Source organism: Lissotriton vulgaris, chromosome 11, assembly GCF_964263255.1.
Source record: "Lissotriton vulgaris chromosome 11, aLisVul1.2, whole genome shotgun sequence".
In the NCBI taxonomy this organism is placed as follows: domain Eukaryota; kingdom Metazoa; phylum Chordata; class Amphibia; order Caudata; family Salamandridae; genus Lissotriton; species Lissotriton vulgaris.
The window spans coordinates 887,020,941-887,044,257 of NC_141699.1; the positions used below are offsets into that span (position 1 = coordinate 887,020,941).

The window sequence follows — 23,317 nt, forward strand, 5'->3', positions numbered from 1 at the left end:
CATAAACAAATCTGTGGGTACAAACCTATCCATCAATCTTTGAAAGTGCATACACTACTGTAACTGCATGCATGTCAGTTAAAAGTAAGTAGTACTTTCGACAACTGTGGAAGAAAGAATGCGACAGTACAGGGCGTGGGTGGAAATATTGATAACTATATTCAACATAAGGTCTCTGTAGCCAGATACCTGAGAGCCTTGCTGGTCACTATAAATCCATTCACAACAACACTCAATGGGGTTGGTCTGGAAGGTGTCAGGTTTACTCCCCGTGATCCAGTCGATGCAAATATGGTTCCACCTCCAAATGTCACCAACACCCAGAAGTGTAAACACAGGGTGTTCGAGGCATTAGGCGGGGGAGAAAAATAACAAACTAAAATAAAAAATGTGGGATGGGTAAAGGTAGGGTCAGCAGGGAAAGGATACCTGTAACAGAAGACAAGACAGGCATCAGTGAAGTGCTGTCCTAACATACAAGGGTACTCTCATATAGTCTCACTAAATAGTCTGCAAGTCTCCCGCCTACTCATGGGAAATGTAGTTTCATAGTACGGTAGGCGCTTAGGGGCTGCGTAACCTGACAGAAGGTATAGTAGATAGAAAAGGAGAAATTGCTTTTTTTCTAGGTGTCCCCTCACTCACCAGGGTTGCCCCTTGGTGACATGCTTCATCATTGGGGCCATCCCAGTCCTCTACGGCCTGGGGCGTGCTGCGACTTGCGAATTACGTAGGAGCACTTACAAATGACTATGTGTGGTGCAGATGTGATAGTGGAGTGGACTAAGTGATGTGTTAAGGGATCAATGTAGAAGCAGAGAGAGAGCCAAGAAATGCAGTCACAGTCAGAGAAAAAGGCAAGGGATACTGTATCTATGTGGTTGTAGTGGTCCTGTTGGAAGTGGTAAGTAAGTTGCCCGCAGAAAAAAAATCCTCCTATTAGCGGCACTCCTCCATTGCAGCCGACGCTTCGTCCATCGATGTTGGTCACCAGAAGACACCCTGTCCACTGCCTGCCTGATGCTGAATTGTGGCTCGCTACTGTGAAGCCTGACTCCATCCTTTTTTCCCCATTGCAGAGACTGAAACCCGGCCTGTAATTATTCAACGAAAAACAGGAAGTGATATAATATTACAACACCACTGATAAATAAATATAAGGTATGTAGGCTGTGGAGTGCAAAAAGTCACAATTTGTTTTTCCTAGTAGACAGTACAATGTTTTCGAAAGTGCGTACTCTGAGTCACCTTTTGAAGGATAAATAAGTATGGGCAAATTAATGTATCGGATCTTGCCCCTCAAGCTAGGTGTACTTGAAACTGTGTTTTAGAACAAAATTAGATCTTCCTAGCAGTGCTCCCACCCAGACCCTTACTAAAGCCAGTCGCAAAAATGTAGAAGACCCCCAATCAAATCTCAAAAAACGAGGCCTAGCAGAAAACTGGTGACAAAACTTACTTTGAAAGTAAAAGTAGGCCGAAGTACCCTAATTACCCATTACCCACCGTGGATTGCATTCAAACCACTTGCAAGCAACCAAGCAAAAGTAGCCATAGCCAGCATCGCTCCAAGACTCGAAATCCCCCCCACTCAAACACATGCAATAGAAATACTGCTAACCCTAACGAACCCTAAGTTAAGAATAGTGGCAAAGGCTTTCTTTAACTATGCCAAATCCCCCCTTTCCCACCATGGATTTTCTTTAAATGACTTGCAACCAAAATTACACATTCTCACGAGTGCTCTAAGACCCCAGAACTCAGTTTGAAAAATCTAGAACACCCCGAAACACATGCAATCCTGCTGCTAGGGCTAACCCTAACGTACCCTAAGTTACAAAAAGTGCCAAAACTAAAGGCTTTTCCGCGCGGATTTTGTCCCAACCACTTCTACCCGGTATTAGACCTTCCCAGGAATGCCCCAAGACCCGGCAACCCACCCGCCAAGAAGCATAACACCCCCAAACAGGCCAAAAGCAAAATCTCATACTTGCAATATTTCTGGGCCTTCGGTCCAAACGCGCTGCGTAGCTAGGCCATAAGTCGGGGTTGGCACGACGGATTTCCTGAAAAGCAAATGCAATCAAGATTAGAGTGTCCCAGCAGTGCTCCCAGACCACGAAACTCACCCGCAAACACCAGGAAGCCCCCCAAACAGGCCCCCGAAAACGCTACATAGAGCAAAATGTCAGAAATAGCCAAAAAAAAATCGGCCTGGATTTTGTCCCAACCACTTCTACCCGGTATTAGACCTTCCCAGGAATGCCCCAAGACCCGGCAACCCACCCGCCAAGAAGCATAACACCCCCAAACAGGCCAAAAGCAAAATCTCATACTTGCAATATTTCTGGGCCTTCGGTCCAAACGCGCTGCGTAGCTAGGCCATAAGTCGGGGTTGGCACGACGGATTTCCTGAAAAGCAAATGCAATCAAGATTAGAGTGTCCCAGCAGTGCTCCCAGACCACGAAACTCACCCGCAAACAGACGGAACCCCCCCTAAGAGCACCTCAAAGGCAAGCAAGTCATCAAAAACACAAAAAAAATTCCGCCTGGGATTTGGTCCAAAACACTTTTATCCGGTATTAGAGCTTCCCAGCAATGGCCCCAGAGCCGTCAACCCAGGAGAAAACGAGTAGAAGACCCCCAAACAGCCAAAGAGCAAAAGTACAAAAATGGGGACTTAGTCACTTTTTCACAAATTTCCCAAATCACTCCGCGCGCGCTCTGCAGCTAGGCCCTAAGTCCCCTCTGCCACCATGGATTTGCTTCAAACCTCTTGCAAAGTAAAGTATATATAGCCAGCAGTGCTCCCAGACCACGAAACACACCCACAAACACCAGGAAGCCCCCCAAACAGGCCCCCGAAAACGCTACATAGAGCAAAATGTCAGAAATAGCCAAAAAAAAAATCGGCCTGGATTTTGTCCCAACCACTTCTACCCGGTATTAGACCTTCCCAGGAATGCCCCAAGACCCGGCAACCCACCCGCCAAGAAGCGTAACACCCCCAAACAGGCCAAAAGCAAAATCTCATACTTGCAATATTTCTGGGCCTTCGGTCCAAACGCGCTGCGTAGCTAGGCCATAAGTCGGGGTTGGCACGACGGATTTCCTGAAAAGCAAATGCAATCAAGATTAGAGTGTCCCAGCAGTGCTCCCAGACCACGAAACTCACCCACAAACACCAGGAAGCCCCCCAAACAGGCCCCCGAAAACGCTACATAGAGCAAAATGTCAGAAATAGCCCAAAAAAAAAAATCGGCCTGGATTTTGTCCCAACCACTTCTACCCGGTATTAGACCTTCCCAGGAATGCCCCAAGACCCGGCAACCCACCCGCCAAGAAGCATAACACCCCCAAACAGGCCAAAAGCAAAATCTCATACTTGCAATATTTCTGGGCCTTCGGTCCAAACGCGCTGCGTAGCTAGGCCATAAGTCGGGGTTGGCACGACGGATTTCCTGAAAAGCAAATGCAATCAAGATTAGAGTGTCCCAGCAATGCTCTCAGACCACGAAACTCACCCACAAACAGACGGAACCCCCCCTAAGAGCACCTCAAAGGCAAGCAAGTCATCAAAAACACAAAAAAATTTCCGCCTCGGATTTGGTCAAAACCACTTTTAGTGCTTCCCAGCAATGGCCCCAGACCCGTCAACTCACCTGCAAAGAGGTAGAACAACACCCCCACAAGTGCTGAGTCTTTCTTCATTGGGCGTAAACCAGCCCTCTGCTTTGATGGAAATAGGAGTCTGGAGGAGGAGGATAGAGGAGCATGTTCTTCTGAACTTGTGAACCTGAGGAATGCAGACTGCGGCACCTTCAAATAAATTAGCAAACAAGTGAAGACAGTTCTGCTGATGGGCTTGTTTTTGTGATTATCTGATTAAAGTTTGAATTATATTAACTGTGCACAACAAAGAAAGACAGACACACAGGAATAAAAGTGAATAAGGATGAAAAAGAAAGTTATTGATTCGTTGTCTCATTTTCAGGGCTCGAAGTCGGTATCACGGTCCAGGAATAAGAATAAGGCTTCGTCATCATACTCTGCGAATTCAGCCAGGGTGAGGTCAGTGCCACCTGACAGAGTAGAAATTCCCTCATCTATGTTGCTGGCCACCTCCTCTTCATCCGGCACGCTCTCTCGTACTCTTATATCTGGTGGTATGAGGTGCTGATTCATCTTGATCATTGTTAACCTCTCCACATTTTTGGGCGAGAGGCGGCTCCGTTTGGGAGTTACAATCCCACCAGCCGCACTGAAAACCCGTTCAGAAGACACACTTGCGAGTGGGCAAGACAAGTAGTTTATAGCCAGGTTGGTGAGCTGTGGCCACAATTCTTTTTTCCCATGCCAATACGCCAATGGGTCAGAATTAACATAGACCTCTGTGGAGTCATTCAGATAGTCCTTCACCATCGACTCAAGGTCCTCCTCCAAGGTTCCTCCACTTTGCGTAGCTCTTGCTGTGCCTCTGACCTTTTGAGAACCAAACCCACGCAGAGCTAGCCAATCCTCTTCAGCCTCCAATGTTTCTGTTGTCTTTCGTGCAGATGATCCGGTTGCCGGTGTCTTTAACGGCTGAGAGGTCACTTGTGCCACAGCCACAGGTGCAGAAGTGGATTGTTTTGACTGGGGATGGCCTGCTGATGTACTGCCATTTCCTTCAATTTCCAGCCGTTCTGTTTCAAACTTCTTGGCTGACAAGGCTAGCCAACGTTTGTACTTTGTAACATCTTCATCACCAAAAGGAAAGAATGCTCTGCCTGCCAGCGCCTTTTTGTAGCGTGGATCCAGAATAGTAGCACAAATGTAATGCTGTTCTGAGTGGATCTTTTTAAGACGTTCATCACCTTGTAGGAGCTCTAATAATTGCTCAGCCAGAAGCAAAGAGTCTTTCTTTTTGTCATCTTTTCGAAACACAGAACACACCTCCTTCAGTTGGTCCTCCAGCATGTACAACAATGGGATAGCTTTTCCCAAATTAGAGTCCTCCTTGCTGACTGCACGCGTGAAGACCTCAAAAGGACGAAGCATGCGTGTTAGGCTTTCAACTATGTTCCATTGCGGCCCACCCATCCTCAGCTCCTCTATACCCTCTTTCAAGAAATATTGATCGAGTTGCGTATACTGCTCATACAGACGCTCAAGCATGTAGAAGGTTGAGTTCCAACGTGTTACCACCTCCTGGATGAGTGCTTTCACTGGCATTTGACATTGATATAGCATGCTCCTCAGCTGCTTCCGGGCCTTAAAAGAATGCCTGAAATGCTTGCAAATTTTTCGGCAGTTCTCCAATACACTGTACGCTGCACTGCGTTTATTACCCAAGAATTTTTGGACAACCAGGTTTATACAGTGCGCCAAACACGGCACTCTGAAATAGTAACCGTCCCTCATGGCCTTAACTATATTGGAGCCATTGTCCGTGGAAACATAACCAACCTTGCGTTTTAGTGGGGACAGACAGTTAAGGACCTTTGTGTTAAAGACATCCAAAATGTTTTCTGCTGTGTGACGTTTCTCCAAACCAAACATGGCTAGTGTTGCATGTTTCCGAGCACCTTTAAAAACAATGTTAGTGTCAACACCTGAGTTTAGCTTTGCTTTAGCCCCTGAAAAAGAGACCCAGTGTGCAGTGATGCACATGTAATCAGCGCCTGCGCCACTGGTCCACATGTCTGTTGTCAGATGTATAGTGTGAACAGCACTCTTCTGCAAAGCTGCCCCAATCACCTTCAGAACATCTTCATGTAGTGCTGGAACCGCAACTCGGGCAAAATAGAACCGGCTAGGAACCTTCCATTTAGGGCAGAGCGCTGTCACTAATTCTAGAAAACCAACCCCTTCTACAAAAGAAAAAGGGAGAAGGTCCAGAGCTAGCATTTTAGCCAGCTTAGTGTTATACAGACGGGTCATTGGGTGGTTGCGTTCATATTGCGCTTCTGTAAACAACATCTTTTTAATGTTGCCCTGGACCAATGATTTACGGGATGATGATGATCTCTTCGACCCAGTTACGCTCGCTGATGAACTTTTCCGCATTGATGTCTCACTCTCTCCCACACTCTTAGTGTGGCTCCCATGGGGTGTGCTGCTGACATGGGAACTGGGTGTAAGTGAAGTGTTTGAATCGTCTTCTTCTACCTCCTCGTCATCAGCAGATGACAAATCAACGTTTTCATTACGTGCAATTCCGGCTTTCTTGACCGCCTCTAGGTGCGGAAACCATTCGACAGCGTGCCTTCTCTCAAGATGACCTCTCTGGCCTCCGGTACCATAGTTAGAACCAAGCTTACCACGACTAAATCGAAGCTTACAAAGGCTACAAATGGCTACGTTTTCCTTTTTTGGGCAAACACTAAAGAAGTCCCAAACTGGAGACTTGAAATGTCTTCGGGGGCCGGAGGAGGCGGCGATACTGGTGGTGGTGGTCCTGCTGCTAATGACAGATGAAGTGGAGGATGTGGATTGCCGAACTTCAGTACGTTTTGCACTTTCACCACCACGAATTGAGGTCGAGGACGAGGTGGGTACCTTCTTGCGAAGAAATATGGAAGCGGTAGGTTTTGGTGTACTACTTAACTCCAAATCTAATGATTCCATTTCCATTGCCTCCTCGCCGACATCATCATCACGCTCAGCAGCTTCTCGGGATAGGGTCAAAATGTCTCTTTGCTGCATGCCCGGTGGGGCTGCAGTGACCTTTGTGATGACTGGCTCGTCGTCATCGTGAGAGGCTTCATCACCAGCAGTATCTGTCACTTCTTGTTGAGCCTCATCACACTCCATAGGTTTGAGTTTTTGGACGACCTTCCTTTTACGCTTAGGTACCGGTGTCAGATCATGGTGTGCCTCTGCCTCACTGTCAGACCGCAGTTGTGGTTCCCAAGACAGATCACTTGCACCAGAACGAGGTGGGCTTGAAGAAGATGTAGACACCCCCCTTGATCTTTTCCTTGCTAGGGATGTGGAAGACAATGAATGATCATCAGGAGGAGTGGCTTCCAATGATACCTCAGCTTCAATGTCGATTTCCAAATGTGCCCCTACTTCGGGAGGAACAACTATTGTGGGCACTTGTGAACCTCCATGCACCTTTGCTTGCGCATCTCCTTTTGCTGCCTCTCCTTCCACATGTACTTGGGCGTGTACTTGCACATGGTGTTGTTGTTGCGGCTGTGGTTGTTCAACACTTGTCAGATGAGTTACAACAACCTGTGTTGATTCAGGGACATTGCTGCTACTTTCTTGCGATGAGCCAACATCACTGGTCGATGGTGATTGGAGAAGTACACTGACTGCCTCTGAAGCACTCAAGGGCTTTGACTTAAGTTGGCGTGGTGGTGGAGGCACTGAACCCAATGGAGCAGGGGTGCTGCTCTCAGGTTGGTCCCCAGCAGATCCTGCTGCTGCAGGCGTACTTTTTTTTTTGCTCCCAAAAAAAGTGGCGGGTGGCACACCAGCCTCCTTGGTAACTTGCTTCTTCTGCTCCTTACTAGCAACTTTCTTGCTAGAGGAGCTACGGAGAACTTTCTTTGGGGGCGGGGCCATCTTCTTCAGAGCAGGTCAGACAGCAGGCCGCAGTTGCACGAATTGTAGAGTTGTCTGAGGCCAGACGTGACGTCGCGTGACGTTATGCTGCACACACACACCGCTGCAGGACTTCTTCCTGGCACTGGTGGTTCTCTTGAGTCTTGTGCACCTAAAAAAAATGGAAGACAGAGGAACATCAGTTCAGTTATAGAGCACAAAAAAATCGAAAAACACTGCAAAATCAGCACAATCCCAATCCATCCATGCCCTCCATAATGTTTAAATTCAAGACAACCCACAGAAAGACTAGGCCCATGCAAGACTCACTACCCCTGGGCATAAATAAAGGTTGAAAAGTAGGCAAAATGGTTGGAGGCCTAACAACAAAGCCTGCATTCAAAATGGCCACTTGCCTGCCAGCACATGGCCAGTGCCTGTAGCTGCACTCAAAATGGCCACCAGCCACATGGCATGTCCCTCCCCATGAACACACCCAAAAATCGAAAAACACTGCAAAATCAGCACAATCCCATTCAATCCATGGCCTCCATGATGTTTAAATTCAAGACAACCCACAGAAATACTAGGCCCATGCAAGACTCACTACCCCTGGGCATAAATAAAGGTTGAAAAGTAGGCAAAATGGTTGGAGGCCTAACAACAAAGCCTGCATTCAAAATGGCCACTTGCCTGCCAGCACATGGCCAGTGCCTGTAGCTGCACTCAAAATGGCCACCAGCCACATGGCATGTCCCTCCCCATGAACACCCCCAAAAATCGAAAAACACTGCAAAATCAGCACAATCCCATTCCATCCATGGCCTCCATGATGTTTAAATTCAAGACAGCCCACAGAAAGACTAGGCCCATGCTAGACTCAAATACCCCTGGTGAAAAGGCCACAAGTACAGGCCCAAAAATCGAAAAACACTGCAAAATCAGCACAATCCTATTCCATCCATGGCCTCCATGATGTTTAAATTCAAGACAGCCCACAGAAAGACTAGGCCCATGCTAGACTCAAATACCCCTGGTGAAAAGGCCACAAGTACAGGCCCAAAAATCGAAAAACACTGCAAAATCAGCACAATCCCATTCAATCCATGGCCTCCCTGATGTTTAAATTCAAGACAACCCACAGAAATACTAGGCCCATGCAAGACTCACTACCCCTGGGCATAAATAAAGGTTGAAAAGTAGGCAAAATGGTTGGAGGCCTAACAACAAAGCCTGCATTCAAAATGGCCACTTGCCTGCCAGCACATGGCCAGTGCCTGTAGCTGCACTCAAAATGGCCACCAGCCACATGGCATGTCCCTCCCCATGAACACCCCCAAAAATCGAAAAACACTGCAAAATCAGCACAATCCCATTCAATCCATGGCCTCCATGATGTTTAAATTCAAGACAACCCACAGAAAGACTAGGCCCATGCTAGACTCAAATACCCCTGGTGAAAAGGCCACAAGTACAGGCCCAAAAATCGAAAAACACTGCAAAATCAGCACAATCCTATTCCATCCATGGCCTCCATGATGTTTAAATTCAAGACAGCCCACAGAAAGACTAGGCCCATGCTAGACTCAAATACCCCTGGTGAAAAGGCCACAAGTACAGGCCCAAAAATCGAAAAACACTGCAAAATCAGCACAATCCTATTCCATCCATGGCCTCCATGATGTTTAAATTCAAGACAGCCCACAGAAAGACTAGGCCCATGCTAGACTCAAATACCCCTGGTGAAAAGGCCACAAGTACAGGCCCAAAAATCGAAAAACACTGCAAAATCAGCACAATCCTATTCCATCCATGGCCTCCATGATGTTTAAATTCAAGACAGCCCACAGAAAGACTAGGCCCATGCTAGACTCAAATACCCCTGGTGAAAAGGCCACAAGTACAGGCCCAAAAATCGAAAAACACTGCAAAATCAGCACAATCCCATTCAATCCATGGCCTCCATGATGTTTAAATTCAAGACAACCCACAGAAATACTAGGCCCATGCAAGACTCACTACCCCTGGGCATAAATAAAGGTTGAAAAGTAGGCAAAATGGTTGGAGGCCTAACAACAAAGCCTGCATTCAAAATGGCCACTTGCCTGCCAGCACATGGCCAGTGCCTGTAGCTGCACTCAAAATGGCCACCAGCCACATGGCATGTCCCTCCCCATGAACACCCCCAAAAATCGAAAAACACTGCAAAATCAGCACAATCCCATTCAATCCATGGCCTCCATGATGTTTAAATTCAAGACAACCCACAGAAAGACTAGGCCCATGCTAGACTCAAATACCCCTGGTGAAAAGGCCACAAGTACAGGCCCAAAAATCGAAAAACACTGCAAAATCAGCACAATCCTATTCCATCCATGGCCTCCATGATGTTTAAATTCAAGACAGCCCACAGAAAGACTAGGCCCATGCTAGACTCAAATACCCCTGGTGAAAAGGCCACAAGTACAGGCCCAAAAATCGAAAAACACTGCAAAATCAGCACAATCCCATTCAATCCATGGCCTCCATGATGTTTAAATTCAAGACAACCCTCAGAAATACTAGGCCCATGCAAGACTCACTACCCCTGGGCATAAATAAAGGTTGAAAAGTAGGCAAAATGGTTGGAGGCCTAACAACAAAGCCTGCATTCAAAATGGCCACTTGCCTGCCAGCACATGGCCAGTGCCTGTAGCTGCACTCAAAATGGCCACCAGCCACATGGCATGTCCCTCCCCATGAACACCCCCAAAAATCGAAAAACACTGCAAAATCAGCACAATCCCATTCAATCCATGGCCTCCATGATGTTTAAATTCAAGACAACCCACAGAAATACTAGGCCCATGCAAGACTCACTACCCCTGGGCATAAATAAAGGTTGAAAAGTAGGCAAAATGGTTGGAGGCCTAACAACAAAGCCTGCATTCAAAATGGCCACTTGCCTGCCAGCACATGGCCAGTGCCTGTAGCTGCACTCAAAATGGCCACCAGCCACATGGCATGTCCCTCCCCATGAACACCCCCAAAAATCGAAAAACACTGCAAAATCAGCACAATCCCATTCCATCCATGGCCTCCATGATGTTTAAATTCAAGACAGCCCACAGAAAGACTAGGCCCATGCTAGACTCAAATACCCCTGGTGAAAAGGCCACAAGTACAGGCCCAAAAATCGAAAAACACTGCAAAATCAGCACAATCCCATTCCATCCATGGCCTCCATGATGTTTAAATTCAAGACAGCCCACAGAAAGACTAGGCCCATGCACCACTCACTACCCCTGGTCAAGGCCCCAACAACAGGTCAAAAATCGAAAAACACAAAATTTTACAAAAAAAAAAAAATCGAAAAACACAGAAAAATCAGCACAATCCCAATTCATCTATGGCCTCCATGATGTTTAAGTTCAAGACAACCCACAGAAAGAATCAGTCCACCCACCACTGAGTACCCCTGGGCAAAAGGCCCCAAAACAGCCCAAAAATCGAAAATCCCAAAATTTTAGTTGCAGCAACTGTAATGCCCCAAACAAACTTACTTGTAAAATTTCTAATCCAACAGTGATCCAAACAAAGTCAAAAAGGCCTCAAATCCAAAGATCCAGCAGCATCCACAAAAAGTAATCCTTCCAGGTCCACATCCAAATGAAAAGTGACCAGGAGATGGACAAAGCACTGGGAGGAGCCTGCTGAACAGGAACAGGAAGTTGAAGACTATGGGGCACTTCCTTCCTCCCACCCCCCTGCCCCCTCCCCAAAATGGACTCCTCGCTAAAAAAGTGCAGGCAAATGTCAAACTAAGGAGTTATTCACATAAAAATCATCATTTCTAGAAGGTTTATGCTGCTTGCTGGTGGATTTCTTGTGCAGAATTGCAAATTTATATTTTCGCTCGCCGCATCTCAAATCTCGCAATTGCGAAGTACCGCGAGACGTGATCTCGCCGTACTCGTGTTGACAAACTATCGCTGGCAAGCCGCGATGACGTAATCGCGCTCGCCAATTCCCGCGGGATCACACAGCAAGATCCAAAATGGCGCAGCACTCGCAAACTATCGAAAAAAACAACTCGGCAAACGATGATAAACGCCGCGCGCCGCAAAAATTGTATCACCAACGCCGCGCGCCGCCAAAAAAATCCGCTCTGTGCGAATTTGCGGATTTTGCGGGAAATCCGCAAATCTCGCGGATTGCGGATTTCCCGAAAATCCGCAAAATCCGCGAGCGGAACGGATTTTCCGCCCACGCTTAGGCACCCCTGGCTGGTTCTTAAATTGACACAACTGGCTGATCCCTCAGCTGGGGCAAGTTGGTGTAATTACCCCTTGCTTAGATATAGTATACCTATATCTAAACCTATATCTGGACACATATAAACCTGTGAGCCACTCCTATGGAAGGCCTTATCAATCCTGAAGGCAGAGTGCGTGGTTTAATGTGAGATGGAGCTCTAGCATGAGCTGAGACTGTCTGCAGCTGTCGGGAACAACTCCCTAAGCTGTTCCGGGATAATGCCAAACCATATACTATTAAGTGCCTTATAATCCTCGCGGTTATATAGCAACTTTGGTTTGGCTTTATCAAAACATGTCGTGTAAGGTGTCATATGATTTGGAATACTATCCCCTCGACAGTTCTGTCGACGGGGATAGCATTCCACCCCTCTAGAGGGAGAAGACATGTTACTTTACTGAAACGCAGTTGATTTTTAAAAGAGCCTCAGATCCACAAAATGGATGCTTCTGCCACAGACACATGTCTGGCCACCTGCTGCTGACCGAAAGTCAGCAGAGGAGGCCTGGACAAAGGCTTTCCTGTCGCAGGGAGGTGTCACACCACCCCAGACAGGAGATAGTGGATTGTAGCAGGGAGGTTTGAAAGAAACCAGAAACTGCCTGGGGAGCACAAGGCTGCCCCTTGCATAATCCGGCCAAACCGGTTCTGGGGCACACCAGCCCAGGCCAGTCCCAGTCCTTGGATCAAAGGAAAGGGGTGTATCCACCCCCTTCCTGGGTCCCACTCATAGGAGGGGACCTAGCAGGTAATCCAGCCCACCAGATTCGAATAAGAGTGGGAGCAGTGCCAATGCAACTCAGATTATCCTGACGAAACATTTGAAACAAAACTCTGGACCCTTCGACATCCTACTCAACGTAAAAGACTGAAGAATCTCCCTTGTGGTCAAGGAGTGACCACCCTGTGCAAACATGTACCATCCAGCACCTCGACGTCTGCTTTGTTGCAGATCCCGCCGGAACTCGAGCAACAAAGATCAACGAGATCAAGCTTGCCTGCCTTCCTACAGCCCGATCCACAGTCCCTGCAGAGCTGAGACCCGTGGAGGCGACCAGAAGCGTGGGGCACGCCATCTTGAAAAGACCACGAGACGCTGACCGTGCAGCCCACAAGTGACCTTTGAAGCTGTACACCGGGGTTTGAGAAGCGCTAACCCTGAGCCACTCTTGCACCGAAGCTCACCCATCTACACTTGACGAGTGCTGCGTGGGGCCCTTCTGCTCGTCTTGGCTCGACGCGTTGGCCCGGTCACTTGCCAGCTGGCTTGTGGCCCCTGTGCCGATGAAAACCTAAAAACCGACTTGTGATTCTGGTTGCTCCAGACTTACACCAGCTCCTGTGGAAAGGAGCCCCCGCTCTGACCCTCCGGGTCCGAGTGAGAAGCAATCTCCCAGTCCTGCGTGGATTGCTTTTGCCAAGTGTTGTTTGCTCCAATCTTGAAGCCGACTGCGCCGACAGCGAGAGCCTGCGTGGGACAGATTGTAACCTGCTCCTGGACATCGCAGATGCCCCAGAGCCCACGTGACAGCAGAGAGAAGCTCCTCAACGACCACCTGATTGCGCCCGACATTGCCTGGTTCCGTCCTGGTTCCACCCTGGTCACTGCTGAGTGACCCAGACTCTGTCCCCTCTTCTTTCAGGTACTCTACGACTCTGATCCACCCTTGGATTACACCGGACACTTCTCCTTCACAGCGCCTGCAGCATCTTCAGCTCCAAGCACCCAGAACCTGCGTGACGAAACCCGACGCCACTTCGACCCTATGCACCCGCTTCCTGTGGGTGAGGTAACATTGCAACGCCGGTGTTCCCACACTGGTACACACCTCTAGGGTCTGTGTCTAAAGTTTTGTCCTTGTAGATTCAGCGGAAGTATCCTTAAACTATCTTTGTGTAACTTTTACGCACCATTGACATTGCATTGGTGCAAGCCGCACTTTCAGTGCTGCACCCGAATCCCGCTGGCTTTTCCCGACTTCAGCATTGCTAGTCCCGACTGCTCCCAGCAATTCCCTAGGCCCTAGGCCTAACCACTGTTCGATTGGTATCTCTTACACCACTTTCTTAATATATGGTTTGAGTGGCCACCTGCCCGAATCCATTATTGTGCAACTTTGTATGTTATACTGTGCTTTTGATTTAACGCTTGTACCCCTTTGCTCATAAAGAGTACTGCGGATTATTTTAGATATAAACACATATATTTTTATAATATTTACTTGTGTGGTGTCCTTTCATTTGATATTACAGGACTGTGATTGGTAAAACAGCTCGCTTAACACGACCTCTTGAGTTAAGCCTTTAAGGCTGCTTAGTCCATGCTACCCCTAGGATAGCTTGTCTAATAAGGTTGACTTACAACCAGACACCATAAGGGATTGTTTGGACCGATACAAGGTGGTTACAGAATTGGAAACATCATATATCAGGCCAACTTCTCACAGTGGTTGAAAGAAACATTTTCTTATCTGACGCGCAGCTGCAGGGGGGAAACCATTGAGCAGCATATGGCAGCCCTGAGAAGTTTGGTAGTTTCATGTAAATTTAGAGATCTCCGGGATGAATTTGTTAGAGATCAGATGATTAACAGGATTAACAATATTAAGATCCAGGAGAAGCTGTTGGGACCCGTGCCGGCTCCTCCGCTATGGCTTTTAAGCAGGGCGTAGTAAAAACATAAAATAATAATGACTTTGAATTATTATCATTTTATGCCTCATGCTGCTTTGCGGGTGGGCGGGGCTGCTCTGCTTTCGGAGCAGGGCAGGGGAAGAGTGGTTTGCCCACTTCTAAGTGGGCAATGACTGTTTGGTCGGCCCTCTCGGACCGCCTAAACCAGTCATGCGCACTTTATTTATTTAGTATATTTGTAGAGCGCAAAACCTGTCACCCAAAGGGCATCCTGGCGCTTGATCTAGAACCATAGACTTTAACAAACTCAGGCCATTTATGGAAACAGGTGGGTTTTTAACGCTTTTCTAAAAAGAAGGTAGTCCTTGTGGCTTCTCAGAGAGAGTGGCAGGGAGTTCCAAAGTTTGGCCGCTGCGACCCTGAAGGAGCGGCCACCCATCCTCACTCTGTGAAATCTCGGAACTACAAGAAGATGCGCCGAAGAAGAGCGGAGGGGCCGCGAAGCAGAGTACCATGCAAACATCTTTTGCAAAGGAATGGGGCCCTGTTGGTGAACAGCTTTAAACACAAGACACGCAGCTTTATATTGTACCCGCAGATGAACCGGGAGCCAGTGTAGGTCTCTTAAAGCAAGAGTGGAGGAGCTGGACCTATGGCGAGAGAGAGCCAGTTTGGCGGCCATGTTTTGCACCCACTGTAGCTTACCGGTCAGGTTTTTTGGGGCCTCCAAAAGAAGCCCATTGCAGTAGTCGAGGCGACTTAATATGGTCCCACGAACTACTTCCGGCCTTGCTTGAGCGGGGAGAAGGGGCAAAACCTTGCGCAGCATGCGCAGCAGCATCATATACGTAGAAGTGGTTTTATTGACGTGTATGTCAAGCTGTAGGTTAGGGCCAAAAATCACCCCCAAATTACGGGCTGATTCCGCCGCCAGTACTGGCTCGAGGAAGGTACTAGGCCAAAAGTTCTCTGGGAGTGCCCGCGGAATCCGATCGATGGAACAATGGAGTACCTCCGTCTTGGAGCTATTAAATTGTAGGGAATTAGCTCGTAGCCAGTCTGCTGTGGCTGCCATGCAGCGATGGAAAGTATCCAGCGAGACCGCATTATTCCCTTCCAAAGAAAAGACCAGCTGGGTGTCATCGGCATAATTAAATGCAGAGACACCGAAAGATTTTATTAGCTGGACTAAGGGACGGAGGTACAAGTTAAAGAGTATAGGGCTGATGGCCGAGCCCTGTGGGACCCCCTGTCCTACACTCCTTGGCTCAGAGCTGAATGGTGGAAGTGAAACCAACTGTTGCCTGCCACCAAGATAGGATGTCAGCCGATCTCTTGCCCCCTCAGTGACCCCGCACTCCTCCAGTCTCCTGACAAGGGTCCGATGGCAGACCGTGTCGAACGCGGCCGACATGTCGAGCAACACTAAAAAGGCTGCCCGACCACTGTCGACACGCGAACGAAGATTGTCCAACACGGTCACCAGCGCGGACTCCGTCCCGTGTCCGGGGCGGAAGCCAAACTGGTGCTCATCGAGCCAGCCGATGTTCTCCAGGAACCCTGAGAGTGAACGAGTCACCCATTTTTCCAGAATCTTGATCGGAAAAGGGAGCAAGGAAATAGGCCTGTAGTTGGAAAGACAGGCAGGGTCCAAAGTGGGCTTTTTAAGCAGAGGTGACACTACTGCTAATTTCCAGCATTCTGGCACCGATACCGACTCCAAAGATTAGAGACAGATCGAGTACAAAGGCAAGAAAAGATCTGCGTGGAAAGCCTTCCAGAATTTGGGGGGCAGTGGGTCGAGCGGAGACCCCGAGGACACCGTATGTGCCACCTTACAGAATTCCTCGAAAGAAGGGGAAGGAAAAAACCTTAGTTGGGGTCGACTGGAGGGGGTAACCGGAGCTCCCAAACTAAGGTCAGGGGCATTGAGCTGGGGTCGACTGGATGGACTGCCCGGAGCTCCCAGACCCAGGTCATCACCAACCGTCTGGGGTCGACTGGGCAGACCCACCGGAGCTCCCACACCCAGGGCTCCCAATGTGCAAACAGAGCCAGTCGGCTGGGGTCGACTGGGTGAGCTGCCCGGAGCTCACAGGCTCGGGCCAAAGGCATCAGTCCGGGGTCGACTGGGCAGATCAACCGGAGTTCCCATATCCGACACTCTTGGAGGAAGGACGGACGACCGGGGTCGACTGGGTGGCGCGGTCGGAGCTCCCAAGCTAATGCTGGAAGCAGTTGGCTGGGGTCGACTGATCGAGCCAGCGGGAGCTCCCGAGCTGGCGGCAGTAGGTAAAGGGTGCGTTAGGCCCTCTAGAATCTTAGCAGTCTTCTCCTCAAAAGCAATGGCAAGCGAGTTACAAAGTGCCTGCGACGCACGGACCGTATTAGCCGCACAGACAGGGTGGGACAAGTCCCTGACAATTTTAAACAGGGCTTGGGATTTATTAGACGCCTGAGTCAAGGAAGCTTCTAAGAAGGCCGCTTTGGCCCTCTTAATCTGAGCCTTGTAATCACGCAATGCGAGCCTGTACGAGATTTTTGCCGGGGCGGAGTACTGCTTCCTCCACACTCTTTCAGCATGTTTACAGCTCAGCTTCAATTGTCGTAGCTCTTCCGTGTACCAGGGAAAAGCCCTGTTCTCTCTCCCTCTAGATTTACGGAGGGGCACAACCTTGTCAAGCGTATCAGTAATCGACCGGCACAACAAGGAGTAGCTTTCCTCCACCGAGTTACTCAAGCGGAAGTTAGCAGGAATTAGGGAGGGCCTAGGAGATGAGCTGAGCAGTCGGGACCAAGATCTGCCCCATTTCGAAAGTCCTACCCCGGCGCCTTCAGAGGAATAAACCCCTAAACATAGAGAAAACGCCACAAGCGCATGATCAGTCCAGCACTGGGCTAGGATGTCATTAATCACTGCCGACTCACCGTCAGCGAAAACCTGTTCGCCATGCAGGCTGCATTACAGCCTGTGTGGAGCACATGCCCAGGCCCCCATCCCCTGGTTAAGCATCGAACCAGGACGCTTAAAACCAATCACAATGCTGCATTGCAAGCCATGCCTTCCCTGGACCGGAAACAAGCTTCCGAGGGCCGGTTTCTGGCATTCCAGCCATCTTCAGCCCGCCTTGCTTGAATCCAGTGGTGTGGAGAGCATGGGACTCACGTCTGAGCATACCCATCCCACTCTGGGTGACAAATGCAAAAACCACAGTTGATGGACAGAATGTGCAGTTCGGGCTGGACTGTTCCCATGAGGCACAGGGTCAAGGCTGATTTGCATATGGTCATATCTGAACTGGGGTGGTGTGGAGTGCAAAAAAACGATGGATTTAGGCCCCGATCTCTGTACTGGGGTGAATGTATGACATTGTTCTGCATTCTGTCCATCAACTGTGGTTTTGCATTTTGTCATCCCGAGTGGGATGGGTATGCTCAGACGTGAGTCCCATGCTCTCCACACCACTGGAGTCAAGCTATCCTGGCTGAAGACGGCTGATAGCCAGAAACCGGTCCTAGGATGCTTGATTCCGGTCCAGGAAAGAAATGGCTTGGCAGTTCGGGCTGGACTGTTCCCATGAGGCACAGGGTCAAGGCTGATTTGCATATGGCCATGTCTGAACTGGGGTGGTGTGGAGTGCAAAAAAACGATGGATTTAGGCCCAGATCTCTGTACTGGGGTGAATGTATGACATTGTTCTGCATTCTGTCCATCAACTGTGGTTTTGCATTTTGTCACCCCGAGTGGGATGGGTATGCTCAGACGTGAGTCCCATGCTCTCCACACCACTGGAGTCAAGCTATCCTGGCTGAAGACGGCTGATACCCAGAAACCGGTCCTAGGATGCTTGATTCCGGTCCAGGAAAGACATGGCTTGGCAGTTCGGGCTGGACTGTTCCCATGAGGCACAGGGTCAAGGCTGATTTACATATGGCCATGTCTGAACTGGGGTGGTGTGGAATGCAAAAAAACGATGGATTTAGGCCCAGATCTCTGTACTGGGGTGAATGTATGACATTATTCTGCATTCTGTCCATCAACTGTGGTTTTGCATTTTGTCACCCCGAGTGGGATGGGTATGCTCAGACGTGAGTACCATGCTCTCCACACCACTGGAGTCAAGCTATCCTGGCTGAAGACGGCTGATAGCCAGAAACCGGTCCTAGGATGCTTGATTCCGGTCCAGGAAAGACATGGCTTGGCAGTTCGGGCTGGACTGTTCCCATGAGGCACAGGGTCAAGGCTGATTTGCATATGACCATGTCTGAACTGGGGTGGTATGGAGTGCAAACAAATGATGGATTTAGGCCCAGATCTCTGCACTTGGGTGAATGTATGACATTGTTCTGAATTCTGTCCATCAACTGTGGTTTGGCTTAGGGGATTGGGCGCATGAGGTGGAGGATATTCTTTTCCAGCCCGGCTGCCTCTCGCCTCGGGCCTGATGTTGGCGGCCGCCACTCGGATGGGGCGTTGGGGACATTTGGTCGGCCCTTGGGCCCCCGGGCTTGGTTTCCCTTGCAGTGTGGACAGGAGTTTAACCTCATACCTGCTTTTGGGAACTACCTGCAAATGGTTTCTGGCCAGACAGTGCTGCCCTTTCTATCACTTGGGTCTCATTAAACTTTGTTGCTATAGGTTATAGGGCAAAAGTTGTGGACATTGCATAAAAGAAATAATTGTAGTATGCTGGGCTAACGTGTGTACTTACAGGAGGGGATTACCTTATCTACTTCTACGGAGGACTGGCCAGAGGAGAGTTGGGCAGTGGATTTACGATGCCAAAGCTAAAGGAACAAGGCAGACAAAAGACTCAGCAGAAGGGATGTAAAGAACTTTATGACAATTTCGTTTTATATTACAGGAGTCAAAGCAAAACAGCCGGTGCAACGGACGAGCATCATTGTCCTTTCAGCAAAGAATTGAGTTTGGCAGAAGCAGGTATATGGCTGGGACCCTGTCTAGAGGGGGACAAAGGGGGGTGATTGGCCCGCTAAAGGGGTGATGGAGCCGGCAAAGTGTATGTCAGAAAGAGCGTCACGTTCAAGTGTACCTACTAATGTTAATTATTTCCCTCCTAGCCAACTTTCACCCTCGCTCGCAGAGTTTCTACCACATCGAGCGCACTTTCCGTTCACGTCTATTCTTTTTCCATGGTTATGTAAGTACGTAGGGGTATGGGACACGCATCCGCTCGGTAGCGCTGGACGGACTGAGCAATGACTGTCATTTAATTTATCTTGTGGCTGATCCTACTTTTTATCCCCAGATCCCGTGAGGGCGAGCAGAAGTGAGAATGGACAGTCAAAGTTCACCCCCTCTTTTTCCGGAGACTACCCAAGTGGAGGACTCGTTGCCGGGTACCTCCCAGGACGCACAGTGGGCAGACTTTCTCGAAATGGCTAAGCTTAAAGGCCTTGCTTGGGCTCAGAGCGTGATGCATGCCCCTGAGCTGAGGACTCTGGATACATGGGCGAATCGCCACCTTCGGAACCGCAGAACAGCGCCGATGCCGCCCCTTCCAGACCCAAGCGGATCTGAAAGCCCACTGTTAGGGATTTCCCGCACGAACCTCTGCCACCACCGCAAAGCAAACCTGTGGCGACCCCCCGGGAGGTCACTTCGCAGGTTTCTATTGTCCCACCTCTGACTCCGGCCCTCACAAGGGACATCCAGGTTGCCCAAGGAAATTTTGCAACCAGAGACGACCTTGCTAAAATGATGGATACTTTGAACTCTTTCATGGGACGTTTCCAAGCAGGGTCTACAATTGCAGGCCCGTCTCAAGGGGGTGGGAATATCGTTGATAATGTGAGTCCTGCTCCGGCAGCTTCTATTCTGTGGTCCTCTGGTCAGCCTAACAGTCAGGGAGGAACATCGCATGTAGTGAACACTCCAATTGTCAAAGTGCTGGAGGCACAGAACGCGGTGCCTCCATCGGTCGCTCCTCCCTTGGTTCCCAGCCCGTCCGGGTCTTCATCAATCAATAGCGCAGGGGTCCTTCCTGCTGTTAGCCCGTTGCCCAATTCCCTGCCATCCATAATTCCTGCTGTCTCCTCCGCCCCGCTCCTTTCCGGGCGTTGCTCGTTGGCTTGGCAAGTTCCGCAGGCCGCAAAAGAAGGGATATGGAAAAGGGAGTTCTTGGATATTTTCACGCTTCTTATGTCAGGACAGGAGGGCATGGACGCTAGGAAGATAGGGGCTAAGGAAGACGACAAACAGGTTAAGTACCAGCCATGGCCTGAAAAGAACATTGCAAACTGGTTAGAAGCTTTCTCCATATTAGCGCCCGTTACTATGGAGAAATTCCCTGAACAGGTCCCTGGCCTTGTCCAGTACTCCAGGATTATACACAATGAGGCTATTAAATGGGGTGGCAATGGTTGGATCAATTATGACAGGGAATTTAGAAGGAAAATGTCGCAATGCCCAGAGATGAACTGGGATCAAAAAGAAGTTCAGCTCTGGATGGAGCACAAGGGTGCGCGTGGTCAGGCATCTGCTGGCGCTCAAGTTAGTCTCCCTTGGGGACAGTCTTCACTTGGGGGTTCCTTTCAGTTCCAGGGTAGGGGCAAGCATGCCTTTCGCGAAGGCCGCAGAGGGGGTGGACATACAGGGGGCTTTAAGAGATCCCCCCCAGGGACATGCCGTCTATTTAACAACGGGTCTTGCTCCTGGGGTAAGACATGCAAATTCCTACATGCATGTCACACCTGTGGGGGACCCCACCCCGCAACCTCTTGCCACACGAAACAAAGCCCGCAACCAGCAGGAAGAGCGGGGCAGCAAAATTGAGGGGGTCAGCAAGCCTCCAGTTCTGTCTCCCCGTCCACACTTTCCCACTCCGCCCCATGGCAGTATTGGGTGCTCCTTTTCTCCTGTTTCCCCCTCACTTCCCCCACTCTATCCATTGCAAGCTCCTGTAGGTGTGTCTCCAGTTATCCTTGACAACATCACTCCCTTACTCAGGCGCTATCCCTTAGAAGCAGACAGCCGTTTGCTGTTGTTTGGTTTTCATGAAGGCTTCAAGATCCCCTTTACAGGTGCCCTGGGGAGCAAGACAAGTTGTCTTGTCTGTTTATTTATGGGATATACATTATGTTATGGGGGGCTGGTGTGCGGGCCGATATTGGCACTATGCAGGCCGACTGACTCGTCGCCGCAGGGGACCCTCATAAGAGAAGGCGCATCACTTCCGGCCGGATGGGGGGGTGGGGCCGAAGTACTTAATGCTTCCCCCTCTCTCTAGGCGGCCTCTTTGTCCTCCTCTCCCTCGATGTTGCCCTCCTTTCCGCTTACCCGACATCTCAGGAGGCGGGGGGGGAGTTATGCTTTTAATACCTGTTATTTGTGTTGCAGGCGGAGTTACAGGACGATCCAGAGGCGGAAAGGTACTCATGAGTACCCTATTCAGAAGCACAAAGGGTGCTGAGGCCCAATATCCCCGGGAGATCTGTGCGGTGGACCCTGGGGTGCGACGGCGCCCCGTTATCCTACGGGCGGTTGGAAACCTGGACAACCGGGGGTCGCTTGAACGCTCCGCCCCTCATAGGGGGGGAGGTGAGCAAGAGGGTGGACCAATGGTTCACCGGATATGGGAGGTGCTATCCTCTCACCACAACCGCTAAGCACCGTCTGGCCAAGGCCGCGATGCTACTTGGCCCATCAGGTGGCAAGCTGCGAGGGGCAGCTTGCCTTTGGATCGTCTGTAAGATAACCCACCATGTTTTGGCAATTTATGCTAATAAACCTGCAGCTACGTTTTCCCATCAACAAGTTGTCTTGTCTGTTTATTTATGGGATATACATTATGTTATGGGGGGATGGTGTGCGGGCCGATATTGGCGCTATACAATTTGCAAGTGCTATTTCTTGCCGGTTAAATGGTGACCTACCAGAGCGCGGCAGCAGCGGAATTGCAATGACCAATGTCTCAAGTGCTTAGAGTCCAGCGTGTGAGATAGTGAATTTATAGCATAGCACAGTTCATATACTGAGCGGCGTCAGTGAAAACTGAATTTCATATTGCATATTTCGTCCACGGCACGAAGAAGTTTTGTGTTTATGGGAACTGCTCCAGCGGAAAGCATTTGTGCCAGCGAGTGAACTGCTATTTTATGAACGGGTGCCTGAAACGTAACTGCTTTCACCGCTTCTCAAGTATCAGTCACGAGTATTGCCGTATTTCACAATGACATTAAATGGCAAATAGCTTCTTACCTTCTGCTCGTTGCTTCGTGACTCATATTTGAGGTTCAACCTCATCGAGGTTCTCTACAAGTTCGTCAGACTTCCTCCTACGAGCCATCGGCAACACCTCTGGGTGAAGTTTATTCTCCGGTTTAGTCTGTATGGGTGAAACCATGCATCTTCAGGAGGTGTTTCGGACTAAGAGTGCTAACCTTTTCCTTCCCAGCAGTCTTGGAGGAACTAGCCACTTTTCTTTGTTTTTTTGCAGGGTGCACAGACTTTGCATTACCGTATTATGCTGTGCAGGGGACTTTACATTACCATAATGTGTACTATTTTACTACTTATATTTAAGCTTTACTGCATATGTCGTTATAGTGCTAAGGGTATTAGGTTTCTAATTAATTTTGCTTAAGATGAGTGTACGTCATGGCAGCTACAAATATGGTGCAACCTCCACCATTTTTGGATGATGTAGGCGAGCCTACCCTGCGATGGAAAAAATGGGAAAAATTGTTCCAATCTTATTTGATTGCGATTGGAGGAGAAAAATTCTCCTCATTGAGGAAATAACATTTTATTGCACAGCTTGGGTATATATGGTAGGAGAGTACATGAAAAAATAGATAAAGCTCTGGATGTGCCTTCTTTTCAGTATT

At 49.2% G+C, this 23,317-nt stretch overlaps 1 protein-coding gene across 1 annotated transcript; it reads left to right on the forward strand.

Annotated features, from left to right (window-relative positions):
* The first annotated feature begins 20,186 nt into the window (after positions 1-20,186).
* On the forward strand, positions 20,187-21,263 carry LOC147683646 (uncharacterized). Its single transcript, XM_086942557.1, has one exon. The coding sequence runs from the start codon at positions 20,187-20,189 to the stop codon at positions 21,261-21,263; it is 1,077 nt and encodes a 358-aa protein (XP_086798683.1).
* The last annotated feature ends 2,054 nt before the right edge of the window (positions 21,264-23,317 follow it).

Bases quoted from the DNA above. Each gene is read 5' to 3' on its own strand.
- LOC147683646 (XM_086942557.1), top strand. From the start codon at position 20,187: ATGATGGATACTTTGAACTCTTTCATGGGACGTTTCCAAGCAGGGTCT.